Source organism: Maniola jurtina, chromosome 18 (genome assembly GCF_905333055.1).
Source record: "Maniola jurtina chromosome 18, ilManJurt1.1, whole genome shotgun sequence".
NCBI classification, from domain to species: Eukaryota; Metazoa; Arthropoda; class Insecta; order Lepidoptera; family Nymphalidae; genus Maniola; species Maniola jurtina.
Window position 1 is genome coordinate 10050905 of NC_060046.1, and position 18766 is coordinate 10069670.

General features: G+C 38.2%; 2 protein-coding genes across 2 annotated transcripts; one reads left to right on the forward strand and one right to left on the reverse strand.

Annotated features, from left to right (window-relative positions):
- Positions 1-966: 966 nt before the first annotated feature.
- Positions 967-7011, reverse strand: LOC123874223 (fructose-1,6-bisphosphatase 1). Its single transcript, XM_045919461.1, has 6 exons — positions 6741-7011; positions 5104-5248; positions 3708-3814; positions 2908-3134; positions 2411-2589; positions 967-1884 (listed from the first exon to the last, which is right to left on the reverse strand). The coding sequence occupies exons 1-6, from the start codon at positions 6914-6916 to the stop codon at positions 1708-1710; spliced, it is 1011 nt and encodes a 336-aa protein (XP_045775417.1). The 5' UTR covers positions 6917-7011; the 3' UTR covers positions 967-1707.
- Positions 7012-7298: 287 nt separating this feature from the next.
- On the forward strand, positions 7299-11223 carry LOC123874344 (mortality factor 4-like protein 1). The gene is made up of 7 exons (XM_045919616.1): positions 7299-7422; positions 7505-7622; positions 7882-7994; positions 8741-8821; positions 9563-9653; positions 10183-10525; positions 10942-11223. The coding sequence occupies exons 1-7, from the start codon at positions 7395-7397 to the stop codon at positions 11170-11172; spliced, it is 1005 nt and encodes a 334-aa protein (XP_045775572.1). The 5' UTR covers positions 7299-7394; the 3' UTR covers positions 11173-11223.
- The last annotated feature ends 7543 nt before the right edge of the window (positions 11224-18766 follow it).

Genomic DNA, 18766 nt, shown 5'->3' on the forward strand with positions numbered 1-18766 from the left:
GGATATGGGACGCCCTTCCGGCGTCCGTTTTCCCTTCCATCTATAATATGGGTACCTTCAAGTCAAGAGTGAATAGGCAACTTCTAGGCAAGCGCGCTCCATCTTAGGCTGCATCATCAGTTGCTAGCAGGTCTGATTGCAGCCAAGCGCTAGTCTATATAATTAAAAAAAAAAAAAAAAAATTATGAGACTCTATAACGTGACGAGACTCGTCACAATTATTATTGCATGTCTATATTACTTAAATATAGTAGTAAAGTTACGTGATTGAAGGACAAAAGAATAAAATTTACTATGCCAGCGCAAACTTCGATGAAATGCTCAGCGTAGTATATTGCCGCATTTACCCCGCTATGGGAGGGATATATTTTTATGATGTAGTTTTTAGCATTTTATGTGTGTGTAGTGGCTATTATATGACGTCATGACAGATTCAATACGGCGGATACGACAAATAAAAATACGACGGGCAAAAAAAGTTTAAATTATCGAATTTGGTTAAATCAAAAGTTTCATTGAGCAATTACCGAAAATATATAATTTGTATATAGTGTAGAACAGATCGTCCGTGATGGTAATTTTAAAAGTAGTCGGGTTTTAGATTTTGAACTTGGTTGTTACGAGAAATTTTTATTGTGAAACTATATCCCTACTTAGATTGTAAATGTGAAAGTGTGTCTGTCTGTGTTTTCACAGCCCATCCGTTCAACCGATTTTGACGAAATGATAGCTTGCATACCGGGGACGGACTTAGACTATTATACACTATTATTGTGAAAAAACAATCACCCGGGATTCTTAAAATACTTAAATCTACGCGGGCTTCGTCTAGAAAATAATGACTATTATTATTATTTATGTACCTTAATTAATATGATTACTTCTATATAAGTGTATAATTTAAGAATGTCATAATTAAATATAAAGTATTTGTTGTATTATAAGAAATAAAAAAAAATACATACATTATTTTTAAAATTAAATGTTTTATTTAGACTCAGCTTAACAACAGAACATTTTAATTGTTTATTAATTTTAAAGGATCTTCCATCAAAATATTCAATATACTCTTATCAAAATAATTTAGGGCGAGTTTTTAATTATGGATCTCTATTTTTTATAGAAAGACTTACATATATTAAAAACTTCCCTTTTGGTCCCTACTCCCTACATATAAGTTGGCACAAAAACAGGATTAAAGAAATATCAGTACAGTTCAACGTAAAAACACCGCGACATTGTACCTGCGCAGTAGGCGATTTATCGATCTATCTGGTGGCGTGAAGTGAGGATATGTTGGTGGGGGCATCTATACGCGTGAAAAATGCGGGTTCCATTCCTGAGCTGTATACGAGATTTATGATATTTTTGCAGTTTTTATTTCTTTATTACCGACGCGCCCCGGCATCCGCACGGGTGCATTTTTTTTTTAAATTGAGGATTTTCCAAAAAAAACTTTCAAACCTTCCTGAAAATTATGAATATAAACAACCCCTCCACCTTCGTGTCGCCCAGCTGTATTTTTACGTGAAATGACCCGGCAGTATGACTCGTGCCAATAAAGAAACAAATCGAAACCAAGTGACTAATCATTCCGTCTCTCTCGCACACTATACACATATGTATGAGTGAGAGGGAGAGATTAACGCCACCATTTTTAGTTTATTGGCACGAGTTATACTATCCATATAACATAAATATTACAATTCAGTTGAGAAATCGCAGCAACTCTTCAACATCGAGCTTGGAGCCGAGGTAGCAGGGCGCGCGCTCGTGGATGGATGTCGGCTTGATGTCAAGGATGGGTGTGGTGCCGTTGGAGGCCAAGCCACCCGCTTCCGTTACTATAAACGCCATGGGATTGCATTCATATAATAGACGCAGCTGAAAAGGTAATTTTTGTTAGAATTTTCAACCGATTTTCTCAATTCAGTGCGTATTTTTTAATTTCAGTATTTGTGTTTAACTAGATGCCCACGACTTCGTCCGCGTGGATTTAGGTTTTTTAAAATCCCGTGGGATAGTGGTGGGAACTCTTTGCTTTTCCGAGATAAAAAGTTGCCTATGTCAATTTCCGGGACGTAAACTACCTCTGTAAAAAAATTCATATAAATCGGATAAACGGATGAGACTTTAAGAATCCCGTGCGGACTCTTTAATTTTCCGGGATAAAAGGTAGCCTATGACTGTCCCCTGGGCGTAAGCTAACTATATACTAAACATCGAAAACAAAAAATTCAGTGTTTTTTTTAATGTAGATCAATATATATGAGCCTTATATTGTGTCAAAACTTTACCATCTGGTTTTAAAGTAGATTTTACTGAAAAGAGGCGGCAAGAAACTTAGAAAAAGTCTCAAAGGAAGGTAAATAGACTTCGTTTTAATATTATTTTTGATTTTGTATCTTACTTTCCCCTTAGGCGCGGAGGTGGTGGCGGGGTACATGAAGATGCCGCCGTATTTGATGGTGCGGTGCACATCAGCCACCATGGAGCCCACGTATCTCGCGCCGTACGCTTTGCCGGTCTTGGGCCGCTTCTTCTCCTCTATGTAGTTCTTTAACCCTTCTGACCACTCTGCGGCGTATCCTGGAAAGTATTTATGAAAGTGTTTTTAGAAAACTAGGTAAATTAACGTCATATATGTAAATATCCTGAAGCCCTACCGCGATAGTAACAGGGAGACGATCGCAGTCAGCTCTGATTGGCTGCCACTCTCTCGCTATTTGCTAAAATGCGTTGTTGCAGCAAAAATATCATAAATTCAGCCCATCATAACAATAACTTATAATAGTTGGTGCAGCTTTTCCGGAATCCTGATTATATCCTGGATTACATATATTAATATCATATTATTATAATCAGGAACGTTTTGTACAAAATACGTCCAATTGAAGACCTTCTTACCCTCATTGATGGAGTAGATTTTCCCCTTGTCGGGTATCCGCATGCTGGGGTCTGTGAGGATGAACTCCCCGATGGAGGGGTCGTATAGGAAGCCGTTGACGCCCTTGCCGCGGCCGAGGCACAGCACCAGCATGGTTGCCGAGCCGTACAGAGCATATCCTGCGGTGACCAGCTCGTTGCCAGGACGTAGAGCATCAGACTCGTTTGGCTCCCCTGGAGTTGTTTTTCTGAGTCAAAGGAAATGGTTTTTTTTTTTTACTGAGATAGTTTCTAATAGTAGGTTAGGTAGTTTAGATAGTTTCTGGTCGTCTCTCTCTGCATCACTGAGGAGATCGTGGCCCCTTTCCATTAATAAATAGCAAGGTTTTCTTGGCATAATACTCGTAAAGTGGCTACGATTCAACTCAGAAAATATTTTGTTTTCGAGTATTATGCTGAGATCTATAGACACTTTGATTTTTCTGATTTCAAAAAAATTATGTACAGAGCGATTTAAGTTTGTTAAACTTGTTTTAGTAGTAACAGATAGTATGTACTTAGTTAGTAAGTATTACAACTCGACAGCTCAACGAGCTTTCCGGAGTTTAATGATCAAATTCGAATTTTCGACTTGGTTCAACGTTGCTAACCCAATACCCAGGGTCATTTTCCCTGTAGGTATCTATAAAAGTTATTTAAAGTCGACCGTCTCCTATCTGTCAAACTTCGTAATCATCGGGTTGACTAGCAGTAGATCCGTGAAAGAAGTAACAGTTGCGCATTAGTAATATTACATTGTAGGTACAGATTATTATGCTCACTTATAAATAGCGAAGATGGAGCCGACGGACACCAGACAGTCGATGTTTGAGGAACCATCCAGAGGATCGAAGCAGACTACGTATTTACCGCGTCTTTCTGTCTCGACCTGTAAGGAGCAATATAAGTACTATGTAGTTTTCAAAACTTGAAATATTCATAGAAACATTAGATTTTATACATATTAAGTACATCTTTAAGGGCCAACACAAACTGACGGAGCGGAGTCTTTTTTCTAGCTACCCCACAGCTTTATGTTATTTGATATACGTTGAAAACAAAATACTAAGGATACGCGCTGCGATATGGCGCGCCTATTGAACTTTTATGTAAGTACCAAGACGCGCCTGGGTTTGTCGCGCGCCGCTTCTGTTATAAGAATACAAAGTAAATAAAGCTTAGTTTCGTTGTGACGAGGAAGACGCTGCGCCTCGACCCTGCCGGTGTACCTTGCGTTTTACGTAGACCCCACTAAAAAGGATTTTCTGAAAATCCATTCAATAGGTGTGCTAGTTATAATAATATTTTGTAGTGGTACATAATATTTGCTACGTCAGAAAAGCTGTCCTAACTTTTCTTTATTATTAAAAAAACTGGTCTGACTTGATTTTAAATTAGGTAGACTGTATACTAATTGGGTGGCGTGTGTTCGACTATAAATATTACAGTGACTAGGAAGTTATCTATTGAATGTTGCATGTCGTTATATAGATATTCGAGTTCGTAACCTTGTATGCTTTTAAGATACCGAACAATCAGTACTTAAGTGGAATAAACACTGATTTAGTCCTATCTGGTAAAATTTTATCTTTATTAACTACATACATTACCTACGAATTTAAAGTTGTTATTCACTTGACTTGATAATGAATAACTTTGTCGGGGGCGCGGTTCAAAGAGTGATAAGTAGTATCAATGAACTCTTTCGTATTCATAAATTAATAAACGACTTTCATCATCATCATCATCATCATCATCAACCCATCGACTGCCTCGACGGGTCTCCTCTCAGAATGAGAAGACTAACCATAGTCTACCAGTTACCACGCTGGCTAAGTGCGGATTAGCAGACTTCCTACACCTCTGAGGACATTGTGAAGGACTCTCAAGTATGCAGGTTTGCTTACGACGTTTTCCTTAAACGCACGTACCTAATTCCAATAAGTTAGAGGTGCGTGCCCGGGATCGAATAGGAGCTACTATAAGGCTTTCAACGCTTTTTCAAGTTACCTACTAACTGTGGAACATTTATTAACTGTTTTACTAGAAGAAAAAAGTAGGTAAGTACTTAGGTGTAGGTAGGTATGTACCTACCATCGATGGTAGATACATTCTGCACTGCATCCTTTATATTGTTATACACCTATAGGTAGACAGTTGACGGTAGAACCAGTTCACCTGTATAACAGAGGAGTTCTCTTCCGACACCAGCAGGCAGGCGGTGAAGGAGGACTTGAGCATGTTGATGAACAGGTCGTTGGAGAGCACGTCCAGCTTCTTGACTTCCTCGCCCTGCACGTTCGTGTCGCCTGAGATGCCATGACTGGAAACGAAGTAATTAGTACCTACATAATTAAAATAATTATTTACGTTTGAAAACAAAAACTACCTGCGTATTTTCCACTAACTAGTAGGTAATTTGGTCCTTAAACCTACTGCCATGTACGCAGGTATAGTACGCGAAGGTCGAGATGGCAATCGGGGTATGAGGCGGGGTAACGTTCCGCACGCCACCCGCGATCCCTCACCGAGTTAGCGCGGGGGCTGTGCGGGTGTACGGGGAGTCCCCACCCCGATTGCCATTTAGACCTGTTAGGTATGACGAGCACGCGCCTTTTCATTTGTGTGGTGGTTTGATAATTTATGTCTCGGGATTCGATTCCCATACGTTGGTAGGTACCTACCTAGTCTAAAGTAACTGATAGCAGCGCCAGCGATAGATGTTTCATGTACCTAGGTACAGGAACCTAGAACTACTAGTAAAGTACGTAGGTACTTATACTACTAACTGGTAAGATTACCAGTTTGTTTGGGTTTATAATATTGATAGCATTTCGTCAAATCTATACTAATCTTAATAAATAAAATTGGAGTGTCTGTCTGTAATATCGAAATAACTACCGCATATTAAGGTCACATGGTTATTTGAACGATGCTATAACTGAATCACACGTTTTTAAAATTTTTGTCTGTCTGTCTGTCTGTTTGAAAAGGCTAATCTTCGAACGGCTGAACCGATTTAGACGGGATTTTCACAGACAAGTAGAGAATTGACCAGGGAGTAACATAGGCTACTTTTTTAACCGACTTTCAAAAAGGGAGTTGTGTTTTTCTACCTATGTACACCGAAATCTCCGAGATTTCTGAACCGATTTGCGTCATTTCTTCTTTAATCGATAGAGGAACTTTGCGACATTGTTTCATAAAAAATTTGGATTCCAACTCCTCAATCCTGATGCTGCAGGGGATCTGACCAATCCACGCGGGCGAAGCTGCGGGCATCAGCTAGTATATTATAATTGACTTTGGAATGAATAATTAACAAATGGTTTTAACTATCTACAGCCTATCTCTGCACTAAGTAGGTATCTACCTACCTACTTAATTAACTTTAATTAAATTCATAATAGCTTTAAATAGATATTCTTCTATTATACTTGCCAAATTTATAATTTATATCGAAAATCTAAAGATCAAACAAGTAGGTAGGTAGTAGGTAGGCATCTAATAAGTAGATAAGTACTTGATACAGTTGGTTTCCGGTAAAAAGTTTTGTGCTAAAGGATGTCTGCGCAAGGCCTCTATTCTATGCGCAAGGCTTAAGGTGCTGTTCTTTCAAACTACCTACGCGGTAAATAAAAGATCGACTGAGGAACCAATCGCGCGGCAAAAAGACACTTCTGCCGTTGCGCCTCTCTTCGTACCACCGAATAAATCAATAAACCATCTACTGCGCAATTTACAGCAATTTTTCGAGAGACCAACTAACCTAACCACTTTATTGATAAAAGTAAAAAATTACACAAACTAGTTACAGTTTAGCGATGCCGGCTTTCCGTACGGCCGATTGTATCGCCTTGACTGCTGTTTGTATGGAATTTAGGAGCTGGGTTAAGTCCCCAGTAGCCGTTGGAGCCGTCCTCTGCTGTGCCAGGACCCATCGGGTTAGGGTCATCGCGTTCACGTCGAAAGCTGGGCCTTGCTGCGACATTTCGATTACAAATTAACTGAACGCAAACAAAAACCACGCGAAGCGCGTTCAGTTGTTGTCGCGGCACTGGAGAACGGCTAGAAAAATAGAATGCATGCTATGATGACGAAATCTGAACTTGTGCTTTTGACGTAATAGGACTGCGTCGAATATTATAAAATTGAGATTTGAAAGTTATCTAACTATATATTTTTTGTTCATGCATTTTTGGAGATGGTGATTGGTGACCGAAAGCGTCTAGAACAGAATCTAGAAAATAAGTGTACCTAGTTATTTCTTTTGAATCGATATTTTATCGATTTTGATATCGGTTTCAGAACATCACTAGCCCAGACCTTAAGAACTGTTCGTCTGTGGTGCATAACGTCATTCGTCTGTGTGTTATAAATCTCTATTATCTATGTATAATTGCATTTTGCAAATGGCGTTGACGTAAATAAACAATTGAAAACAAAATTTTTATTAATTTTTATTAAATATGGCTCCAAAACTAAAATTTGCGGAAGGTTTGTTGAGATAAAATTAACCGTTTATAGAATAATAATTTTATTGAATAGTAATGTTTCATGCTTTGTTTAATTTTTTTAGGTGAAAAAGTTTTATGCTTCCATGGACCTCTTATCTACGAAGCTAAATGCCTAAAAAGTTCTGTAACTAAAGACAAACATGTTCGCTATTTAATACATTACGCTGGTTGGAATAAGAAGTAAGTTTTCAACTCATTTACACTTTAAACGACAACCGATGTGACCCAAAATTCATCAAATATTTTTAGTCAGTAAAAATTACCATATTTGATTTTGGGCTAAAGTTATTCAACGATAAATTGTACTTGATGAATTTTACAATTAATAACTTTTTGCAGTATCTAAACCAACTATATATAAATATGTATAGTGGAAGCAAATGAGTGTTTGTACCTTTTCCTGCTGCTCTACAAATGATCATGTATAATTTCATTACAGTTGGGATGAGTGGGTGCCAGAAAGTAGAGTCCTGAAGTACAATGAGGCCAATGTGCAGAGACAGAAAGAGGTGCAAAGGGCACATTCTGCTCAACCTGTGAAAACTAAAAAAAGTTAGCACTACATTACTTATTACCTGTGTTTCGAAGTTTTGAAATCTATTATTAGATTATACCTACAACTTTATCTGCATAGATTTAGGTTTTTCAAGTCCTGGGGAAACTGATTTTCTGGGATAAGAAGTATTTTATAGTCCATCTCCAGAATGCAAGCTATCTCTGTACCAAATAGATGATTCCTATATCTGTCAATGTGGTTATAAGTTTGTAGAATCTTGTGGGTAATTTCTGGTCAAAATAGTGTATGTCCATACCTCAGATGCAAAGCTTCTGTATCAAATTCCATTAAAATTGGTTAAATGCCTGGGCTATGAAAAGCTAGCAAACACTTGCGTTTATAATATTAGTATAGTGCTCAAAAAATGAGACAAGGTTGCAAGGAAATAGGAATAGGAATATTCATCAGCCTACAAGGCAGTGTAATAGTTGCATTGATTATGAATTGTATATTAACAACATTGTATCATTTTGTTTTTTAAATAAGAGTTTGAGCTGGCTTAAGAGCCAGCAAGAAACTCTTATTTATACCGCCACCACCAGTTCGGAAAGCAGATTCTACCTTAGTAGAATAGAATAGAAAGAAGTTTCCAGACTAGTGGTGGAGTTATGGCTGATTTTGTTTAAGTACACTGGCCAGTAAGCTGTTCAAAGCAACTTATAAATGGGATATTATGTATACAAATAAATTGTCAAGCATTATATTGAGTAAAATTAATGAAAAATTTTATTTTATTTTTCAGCGCCAGCAAAAGGTCGTAAGTCTGAAGCTGCTGCAAGCTCCACTCCTGCTAGGGAGGAATCCAGAGCATCTACACCAGCTGGTAAGTGAACTGACTACCTATATGTCCACCTCCTATCGGGGAGGTCGGGAGTTCGATCCCGGTCATGCACCTCTAACTTTTCAGAGTTATGTGCGTTTCAAGCAATTAAATACCACTTGATTTAACTTGAAAAAACCTGTATATCTGAGATTTCTCCATGATGTGTGTTTTCTCAAAGTGTATGGCAGACTATGACCCAAACCCTTCTTATTCTGAGAAGAAGCCTATGCTCAGTAGTTGACCGGTGATGAGTTATACCAACAACTTCTCTAGACTGGTAATGTTTTGAAGCATGTTCATATGTGTCATTTTACACGATGAATAAACATGCGCATATGTAATATCTATTTCATCTGTGCTGCCATTTGCATGAGTGTCACACAAGCGTACGAACCTGTCTTCATTTTTTACCTGACTGTGAAATGCAAAGAAGTGGTTATGTATTCATATATCTATATAACTTGTTTGTTTATTTCTTTCCGGCGCTTTGTAAATCACGCGTGGACTGATTTTAATGATTTGTACACCAATAGATTTGTCTCAATCTTGCCAATGTTACCAAAAATATTAAAACTATGAAAAAACGATACGGCGCCAACTAGACGCTATATTTAAACAATTAAGCGCATAGGCCAATTTGAATGATTCTGGTACTAATAGATTTGTGTTACTCTTGTGAGTGCTTCTAAAGATGGCAAATAGGCAAGATGGTTTTTCATAGTTATTTTATCTCTATTTCAGGTAAAGAAAGTGAGACTGGACCAACAGCAGCCAAAGCCACAAAGACACAAAGTAAAGACACTCCCGTGGACTCTGGGTCCGATCAACCTAAGTTAGTGACCTTTTGGAGTTATGAAATATGTATTATAGTTTTACTTAAAAACTTTACTTCTTAAAAAACCGGTCAAGTGCAAGTGGGACTCGCACACAAAAGGTCGTACCATTGTGCAAGAAATCTCGAACCAGTATAATAAAAATTTATCGCTCCAACAGCTGTAAAATACTGCAAGTTAATGACGGACAGCGCCATCTAGGATTGATTTAATAAACATATTATTTGGTCATGAAATTAAACCAGTTTTAATTTTTTTTGGGGTTTTAACAACAAATTCACGGTTGTCGGATTTTTGCCTTTACTTGTGCTATAAGACATTGCTACATGCCAAATTTCATGATTCAAGGTCAACGGGAAGTCCCCTAAAGGATTTGATGTCCTTGAATTGATAGACTCAACAGACAGACAGACAACGAAGTGATCCTATAAGGGTTCCTTTTTCCTTTGAGGCACGAAACCCTAAAAAGACCAAGATTCAAATCCAAGTTCAAAGGCACTTTTTGATATTTTGTAATACTCATTACAGAAAAAAACGCGGCCGCCTAGACCTATCAATCGAATCGGAAGAGCAGTACCTAGCAAAAGTGGAAGTCAAAATCAAAATACCTGAAGAACTGAAAGTTTGGCTAGTAGACGACTGGGATGTAATCACAAGACAGCAAAAACTAGCCATCCTGCCTGCTAAACTGACAGTATCACAGATTGTTGACAACTACTTAGCGTTTAAGAAGTCTAGTAAACTACATAATCAAGCTAAGGAGTCAGTGCTGGTGGATATCACGGAGGGAATTAAAGAGTACTTCAATGCAACGCTTGGCTCACAACTTCTGTACAAGTTTGAACGGCCACAGTACAGTGAAGTATTGCAGGTTAGTTTGTTTCACTGAGCTACGATATAAAATTTTCCTTTTTGACATATAATACAATATAACTATTTTTGGCCCAACCCGGGAGTCGAAACCTAAGATTTCGTCATCTGTAGTCGAACATGCTAACTAGACGAACGAGGTAGTCAAACGATCAACTATAGATATTTATTATCTCTTTTATTGAGACAGAATCACACATCGACTGTAAGTTTCTTTCCTCGTCGGCGGTGGGACAACTGCCTAGTGTTTTGTTGGCAGTTTCTACTCACTTATGCTAGTATTTCACCTCATATAACATTTAGAGCATTGCTTGCCCATACATACCTCTTATCGGTTTCTACCAGGCATCTTACCGCCGCCAAGCGAGGTAACTAGCCACGGCCGTATACAATAAAGCTCTTATATCTTACTTCCAGGATTACCCCGACACACCAATGTCCCAAATATATGGGTCGATACATTTGCTGCGACTCTTCGCCAAGATGGGCCCAATGTTGGCCTACACTGCATTGGATGAGAAGTCCCTCCAACACGTGCTCATTCACATACAAGACTTCCTCAAATACATGGTCACCAACAGGTCCACACTGTTCAACTTGCAAGACTATGGCAACGCCACTCCGGAGTATCACAGAAAAGTGCAGTAGTTTTAAGTGAATGTTTTGACAACTTTAGTAATAGAGTGGATTAGTTTTTTACATGGCCTTAATTTTTATTGTTTGTTAAAAAAAAATGGGGTTTCCAAGTTATTATGTTGTGAATACAGTTAATGTGTAAACTTATGTTAGTTTGAAAATCTTAGGCTCAAGGCATATTGTTGCAGAGGCGAAGTGACGTAACAGACTCAAGAGGTTCCTCTGTTCTAAATGTTACAGTATATAGTAGCATTCAAACTTGTTAGGTGGCTGAAAAGCTTAGGCACAAGACGCGGTCAATAACATTTTAGTATTGACCAAGATGGTCCAAATGTTGGCCTACACGGATCTTGCTCATTCACATACAAGACTTCCTCAAATACATGGTCATCAACAGGTTCACACTGTTCAACTTGCAAGACTACGGCAATGCCACGCCGGAGTATCACAGAAAAGTGCAGTAGTTTTAGTTTAGACTTACTATAGCCAAGACTTGAATATATAAAATAAGCGTGTGCTATCTTATATTCTGTAATGCGATCAATCAGATTGCTAGTCAGGAATAATGTTGTGGATTCAGTGAATTTGAATGATGATCGTGAAAACTTTTTTTGTATTTAGTATAGTGTAAAAAAGTGATGTTGTAACTATTGTAATTGATAAAATTACAAAATACAAGTACCTATAATAAGATTGTACGAAATTATTATCTAAAATAATTGTTATGGTTATACATACTTCAAATAACCATTGATTTTTTGTCAACCATAATTATTATATTGTGAGTCTATGCTTCCTATGATAAGGACTTGGATGTAGAATTTTGGTTCTAGGGCTTTTTTTCAATCGCCAAAAATCTATAGCTGAGTAATTTTATAGTTTTGACTTTTTTTAGGGTTTCGTACGTCCAAATGAAAAAACGGAACTTTTGTGTGTGTCTGTCTGTCCGTTCGTCTGTTACAGCTTGATTGCTTCGAATCTACAGTACCGATTAAGTTGAAATTAATATTATGTTACTGCGATATTGTGCGTACAAACCGATATTCATCGTACGGAACTCTCCACGCAAATTCAACTCCCACTTGTCCGGGTCTTGTGAGAAATCTTTCTAAAGTCTTTGTTAGTTAAAGCTTACTTGGCGATTGGAAGTTAGGCCCTTATTATAAGTATATTTTAATTTTACTAGACTAGGTACTATAATTTGAAATACATATGAAAATTTCGAAAACAAACAGAATCCTGCCGATTCTGCAATTATTGATATGTATTTAAAATTATTCATCAACCTTGAAGTGGCAAAACACTATTTACAAGACTTAACAATTTGTTAAAATTGAACATCACTTTCAAAATAATAATGAATATTGTACTGTTGGCAATAAAATCATTATACGTTTTTATGTGTTTCATTTCAATTAATATAAGATATAGAATAGAAATAAATGATTAAGAATTGGTCATATTAATGTAATACCTCAGTTTTATGATAATAGAATTATACGTACTTGTAAAGTGCAAGCAATCGTTTGCTGCGTTGCGTGTGTGTAGAAAAATAATAAATTCACCAAATGGAATTGATTTAATAGTAGCAATAATTCCCATCTCTAATAGAGCACGATCCCAGGACCGCCAGACGTTACTTACTATACTATAGCTACTTCATACGCATATCTGCTAGCTTGTGGCCGTCGGCACAAGCTAGAACATATTATGCGCGTACGTAAGAAGTACACACTAACACTACTCTATCCCACACATTTTGTTTCTCAGAAAATAAGTTATATCTGGCGGTCCTGGTATCTTGGACCATAGTCATAACCTTTAATACGGCCATATTAGGTTGGTTTTAATTAAGACGCATTAAACATGAAGTTCTCTATGTCGGGGTCAACACCATAGCACGTAAACCGAATTCAACGGTAAGTGTATCGTAGATGACTCATGCACAGGCTTCTACGCACTCTTCTAAGTTCAATAAATCAGCCTGTTGCGTCCACTGCTGGACATAGGCCTTCCCAAGAGCGCGCCACCACACACGATCCTCCGCCTTATCGATCTACTAAGTAAATGATGCCTGAAACTTCGTTCCCGTGGATTAAAATCCTGTGGGAACTCTTCGATTATCCGGGATGATAAATAGTCTATGGCAGTCTGGGATGTAAATAATTGTCAGCTTCTGTATCTTTCATAAACATTGGTTTAATGGGCCTTTTAAGAAACCGATGGGAACTCTTCGATTTTCTGGGATAAAACGTCTTAAATCTTATTTTTAAATTCAAAAAAGGCTTCTTGGAATTGGTTGTAATCCCACATAAACCTGATCTCTCTCCAAAGAGATTGGATACCTTAAGAAGATTTTATAAAAGAGGTACCTATGGCTAATCCTCGGACAATGACCCGAGGGCCAACCCATGCCTCCCAGCCTAGCCAAAGGACTGAAAAACAGTTTTTGGGAGAGTCAAAGTCGAGTGTCGTGCTAGACTAAACTATGTTTTACTTTTAAATGCTGCTGAGAAATTCAGAGTCAGGCATTTGAAAAGTAAAATTAGCGCATCGTTTGCGTCACCGGCAACGTATAGCGGCGCGGCCAATCGGTGATCGCATTTCTTTACTCGTAATTTGATGACGCAGAAATATTTCGATGATGACAGGCCATTGCTATTTCGCTCAGCAGAGCTCTGAAGATTTAAGTCTAGTAGGCACCAGGGGCCTTACTATACCATCGCTAATATTGTTTTGACATTTTCATATAAAACTTGTATGAAATTGTCAAAACAATATTGAAACATTATTACTTTTAGTGGTGGTAGTAGGCCTCAGGCATGCACGTTTGCTCGAAATGTTATCCTTCACCACTAAAGCGAATGATATTTGATTTATCATCATCATCATGATCAACCCATCACCGGCCCACTACTGAGAACGGGTCTCTTAGAATAAGAAGGGTTTAGGCCACAGTTTGCCACATTGGCCAAGCGCGGATTAGCAGACTTCACATACCTTTGAGAACATTATGGAGAACTCTCAGGCATGTAGGACGTTTGTTCACGATGGTTTCCATCACCGTTATAGTAAGTGGTATTTAAATGCTTAAAACCAATTAAAACGCACATAACTCTGAAAAGTTAAAGATGCGTGCCCGGAATCGAACCCATGACTTCCCAAACATGAGACCTATGACCTCTTAACCACTAGGCTATCTCCACATATAATTGCACAGATTTTGCACAAACTCCTAAGAACTAATTAAACATAGAAGTGCGTGCCCGGGATCGAACCCCCGACCTCAGTATTGTGGCTCTACTATAGACGCAATCACACATGTCATGGCCTATGTGTCATGACAATATAATATTTTGATTGAAGTATCTATTATCGTCTCATCTGGTGCTTATTTTCTCCTTTATCATGAACCTTAGCTTGCAACACTCGAACAACTGTTCCTAACTGGATATTGAAACAAGGTTATCAGCCATATGGTATCTATAAACAGGGTACGTACAGGGCAGTGCTTATATGCTAAAAATTACGTAAAAAGTAATAATGTCTTCTCGACCGAATTTTGGATACGGCGCGCAACACACACACACACACACAGTTCGATAATCCCCTTCGCGCAGAGGTAAGCGCTGTGGTCTTATTAGTGGGAGGTCCCGGGTTCGATTCCCGGCCGGCTTGGAACTTTATAATTTCTAGATTTCTGGTCTGGTCTGATGAGAGGCTTCGGCCGTGGCTGGTTATTACCCTACCAGCCAAGCAGTGCTGCCAAGCGTTTTAGCGTTCTGGTAGGATGCCCTGTAGAAACCAAAGGGGTATGGGTTTAGTAAAAACTGTCATACCCCATCCAGGTTAGCCCTAGCCCGCATCCATTTTGGACTGCATCATCACTTACCACCAGGTGAAATTGCAGTCGAGGGCTAACTTGTATCTGAATTTAAAAAAAAGGAGTCTGCGGAAGATATTACTTGTAAGCTGTAGCGCGCAAGTGTGTGCACAAACAGGTGTACCTACTCTCTATCACAGATTACTCTCTATTCCTCTCTTATAGGCTTATGCCGGCAATTCGACACGATGGGAGGGAGCACAGGCGGAAGACCGAACGGCTTTAGGTGCACTCCGAGGTACGGAGCTAGTACTGGAAAATTCCTTGACAGAAAAATCCAATACCTTCCTAACTATTTTCCGGTAATCGGGCCCAGAAATTCGTCACAACGAGGCAATCAAATGGCATATCTGCTTCCTACTTACTAAGTAATTAGGTCAATTTTATTAACCTACCTAACAATTGGGTCCTAACTCTCAGGTGATGTACCTCCTGTAACGAAGCGGGTGGATGCTGCGATTTTTTATTTCGAATTTCGAAGAAATACTTGACACCGGCAAAATTCTGCAGTACTAACCCACCTTGCGTATAAAGTATAGGTAGTGAATCTCAACTCTATACTTACATTATTTCGAATTATAAAGACGTAAGTGAGTAGATTATTATAATATATCGGGTGATAATTGAACCAACAGCCAAAATCCGATAAGTCACGCCCGATCGCTAAATCACTGAACCACAGAGACTATTTTGTTTCCGCATTTTATTAGATCGTTAATCTTGATTATTAAATTCCTTACCAGTTTCCATATCTCAGTACATAGGTCTGTACATAAATGAACTGTTTTGTTCTGGGGCAATTGTTGTACCAGGGCCTGCGAATGCCTTTAAAGGACTGAACAGGCAAGGCCGCCGCCTGTCCGGCGCTCGACAATGTTATTACGACATTACTGGCCAACTACCAACTTACCACTTATGGGTTATGAACATCTGGGATCTGGCGACAGTGGCTGCCAAACTTTACACGTCTTATGTTTTTAATAAACGTGATGAACGCTCAGAGGCACTCAGAAATTAGGAAATCCGTAGATCAACTCAACTTCAACTTTAGAGCCTTGATAGCTCAACGGTTGAAGATCGGACTGAATTCCGAAAGGTCGGCGGTTCTGACCCCACCCATTGCACTATTGTACACTATCCATTCCTGGTACCAGCTTTACGCTTAATTGGAGGGGAAAGGGGAGTAGTCATGATAAGCATAGCTAATATTCTTTAAGAAAAAAAACTACATAGCACCGGAAAGCACAGCGTTGGATGATCCCCACTAGATAGACTGATGACATCAAATGAGTTGCAAGGAGCCGCTGGATTCAGGCGGCGCAAGACTGCGGTGTGTGGAAGATCTTACAAGATACCTATGTCCAGCAGTGGACGTCTACCAGTTAACGATGATGATGATAGTTATACCCACAAACTAAGAGTAAGGATGCGTTTCCATTGAAGCGGAGACGTGAGCAGACCAATTATATTATTAATAGATTATGTGATAATTTATTTCGTTATCTGTCAATAATCTGATTGCTCGAAGCCCACACGACTCCGCTCCGCTCAACTCCTCTTTAATTGAAAAAGTGGGAACATAAGATAGTCCAACGATGGAATTTGAACCGGTGGCAGACTTTTGTGCTAAGTATTGGGGCTCGGCTAGTAAATGAAATAAATATACTTACCAAGCGATTTCAAGCAAAATATGGTTTTGAATCTACGGATAAGTAAAAAGAATAATTGCAACACAACTCGCAAAAGCTACAACTTACGAAAAACGGCTAAAAATTGTACGATCTACTGAGGGTCATTAGGTTCTGCATATTGACCTGATAACTTGATTGAAAATAATATAGTTTAAATTTACTTGGTTGCGCAAAAAAAACTGGACTGGCTGCTACTTAACTTTCGAGGTGTCTTCATAGTTAAATACTAATGAGAAACACAGGTCAAGTGTGAGTCAGACTCGAGCACCGAGGGTTCCGTACTACAGTCGTATTTTTTCAACATTTTGCGCTATAAATCAAAACTATTATGCACAAAAATTAATTAAAATCCGTTTTAGAATGTGCAGGTAAAACCCTTTTATATGTTACTCCACTTGATATAATAATCTTACTTTGAAAGTTGAACATGATACTAATTAGGTAATTATTGTTTCATGACACACAAATTCACGGTTTTCGGATTTTTCTCCTTATGTGTGCTAAAGACCCGGTTGGGTCTTTACGTCCTACGTACCTTCATAATTCTAGGTTAACGGGAAGTATCCTATAGATTTCTTGACAGACACGAAGACATAGGTACACAGAGACAACGATGTGATCCTTTTTTCCTTTTGAGTTGCGGAGCCCTAAAAATTACTAATCGAATTAAACAAAAAAGATGCTTATACTCGTAACAATGGTGAGTGAATAGCATTTTCTCTCTTCATCACCTTCGGATCCATCATCATTTACCACCACCTCTGGGCTGTGATTTCAGCCAGGCATTGTTTATAAATTTAAAAAAAAAATCATTTTTTCTGCGGAACTGTTTGAGAAACAGTGCCATTGGCATATTTATTATAGACAGCATTACCTATATTATATTAATAACTTTAATCGAGTGCATGCTATAGGTACTTTATTACCTTAGCAATCATTATAGGATATTAATTAAAAAACTCTTACCTTTATTAAAGCCTTTTAATAATGATAATTTTGATACCAGTAGAATTTACTATCGGAATGCAGATTTATGCGCGTGCGAGATTTAAAAAGGCATATTAACTTTTAATGTTTTTGTAAACATAGGTACTTTATTAGTGTCCTACTTTTCTCAGGGAGTTCAGAGTTTCGAGGCCAGCCGCCAGGCAATCAACATTTTTCAAAAAAAATCAGAATCCGAACTTTGCTGTTTCTATATTTTAGCCAAATCTGTCCAGAAGTTCTTGCGTGAAAGAGTAACAAACATACACACACACATACAAACTTTCGCCTTTATAATATTAGTGTAATTTCAATATAATCCAAAAATAGAATTAAATAGCAAGTAGAGCAGGTGAAATAAACTGAAATCTTGCATGATTTCTATTCATTACACGCTGCGATTTTTTTTTTTGAAAGAACGTAGTGTATGGGCCGGTCTGGTCTATGCAGCCAGCTGGACGATCTATCTGAATTTTATTTTCTATAGTGCGTCTGTCTGTCTGTCTTATTATCTTTTCCCGGCCTATTTCAACCGATTAGGACGGGTTCAGAAATAGCTTGGATCCCGGAGAGGGATATAAGATGTACTTACTTAGGCTAGGTTCTTTTTATTACAGAATTTTTTTTATCAGAGTTTCTACGGGATTTTTAAAAACCAAAATATACGCAGATCATCTTTCTGGTATTTAATTACTATAAGTCTTTAAAGCTTGGAAGTTGTCACATAAGCACGGTTTCAGTATGAAATAAATGCACCTTTGCAGCATCGCAATGCTGAATCGACCTTTAAAATAAGAAAAACGTTTGAATGAGCGTGTGAAACATGTGTGAACCGTATACGTTGTTTGGATCTGAGTCACAAACCAGATAGGTTTTGCTTGCCTATTTAGAGCTAAGTCAAACTTGGCCGTATTCTGAATGCACTATACTTAACTGCATTTGTCAAGGCTATTGAGCATACATCTGTGATGACCGTGTGGATCTAGAATTACATGTGATTTTATTATTATATGGTATAGGTAGGTATTATCTATCAATTGCAAACCTA

Excerpts from the sequence above, each read along its gene's own strand:
- LOC123874223 (XM_045919461.1), bottom strand. The coding sequence starts at position 6,916 with ATGTCGCAGCAAGGCCCAGCTTTCGACGTGAACGCGATGACCCTAACC. Across the intron at positions 2,590-2,907 it reads AATCTACTCCATCAATGAGG|GATACGCCGCAGAGTGGTCA; the intron begins GTAAGAAGGTCT and ends AATACTTTCCAG. Across the intron at positions 1,885-2,410 it reads CCTCCGCGCCTAAGGGGAAA|CTGCGTCTATTATATGAATG; the intron begins GTAAGATACAAA and ends TTACCTTTTCAG.
- LOC123874344 (XM_045919616.1), top strand. The coding sequence starts at position 7,395 with ATGGCTCCAAAACTAAAATTTGCGGAAG. Across the intron at positions 7,995-8,740 it reads ACCTGTGAAAACTAAAAAAA|CGCCAGCAAAAGGTCGTAAG; the intron begins GTTAGCACTACA and ends TTTATTTTTCAG. Across the intron at positions 8,822-9,562 it reads CAGAGCATCTACACCAGCTG|GTAAAGAAAGTGAGACTGGA; the intron begins GTAAGTGAACTG and ends TCTCTATTTCAG.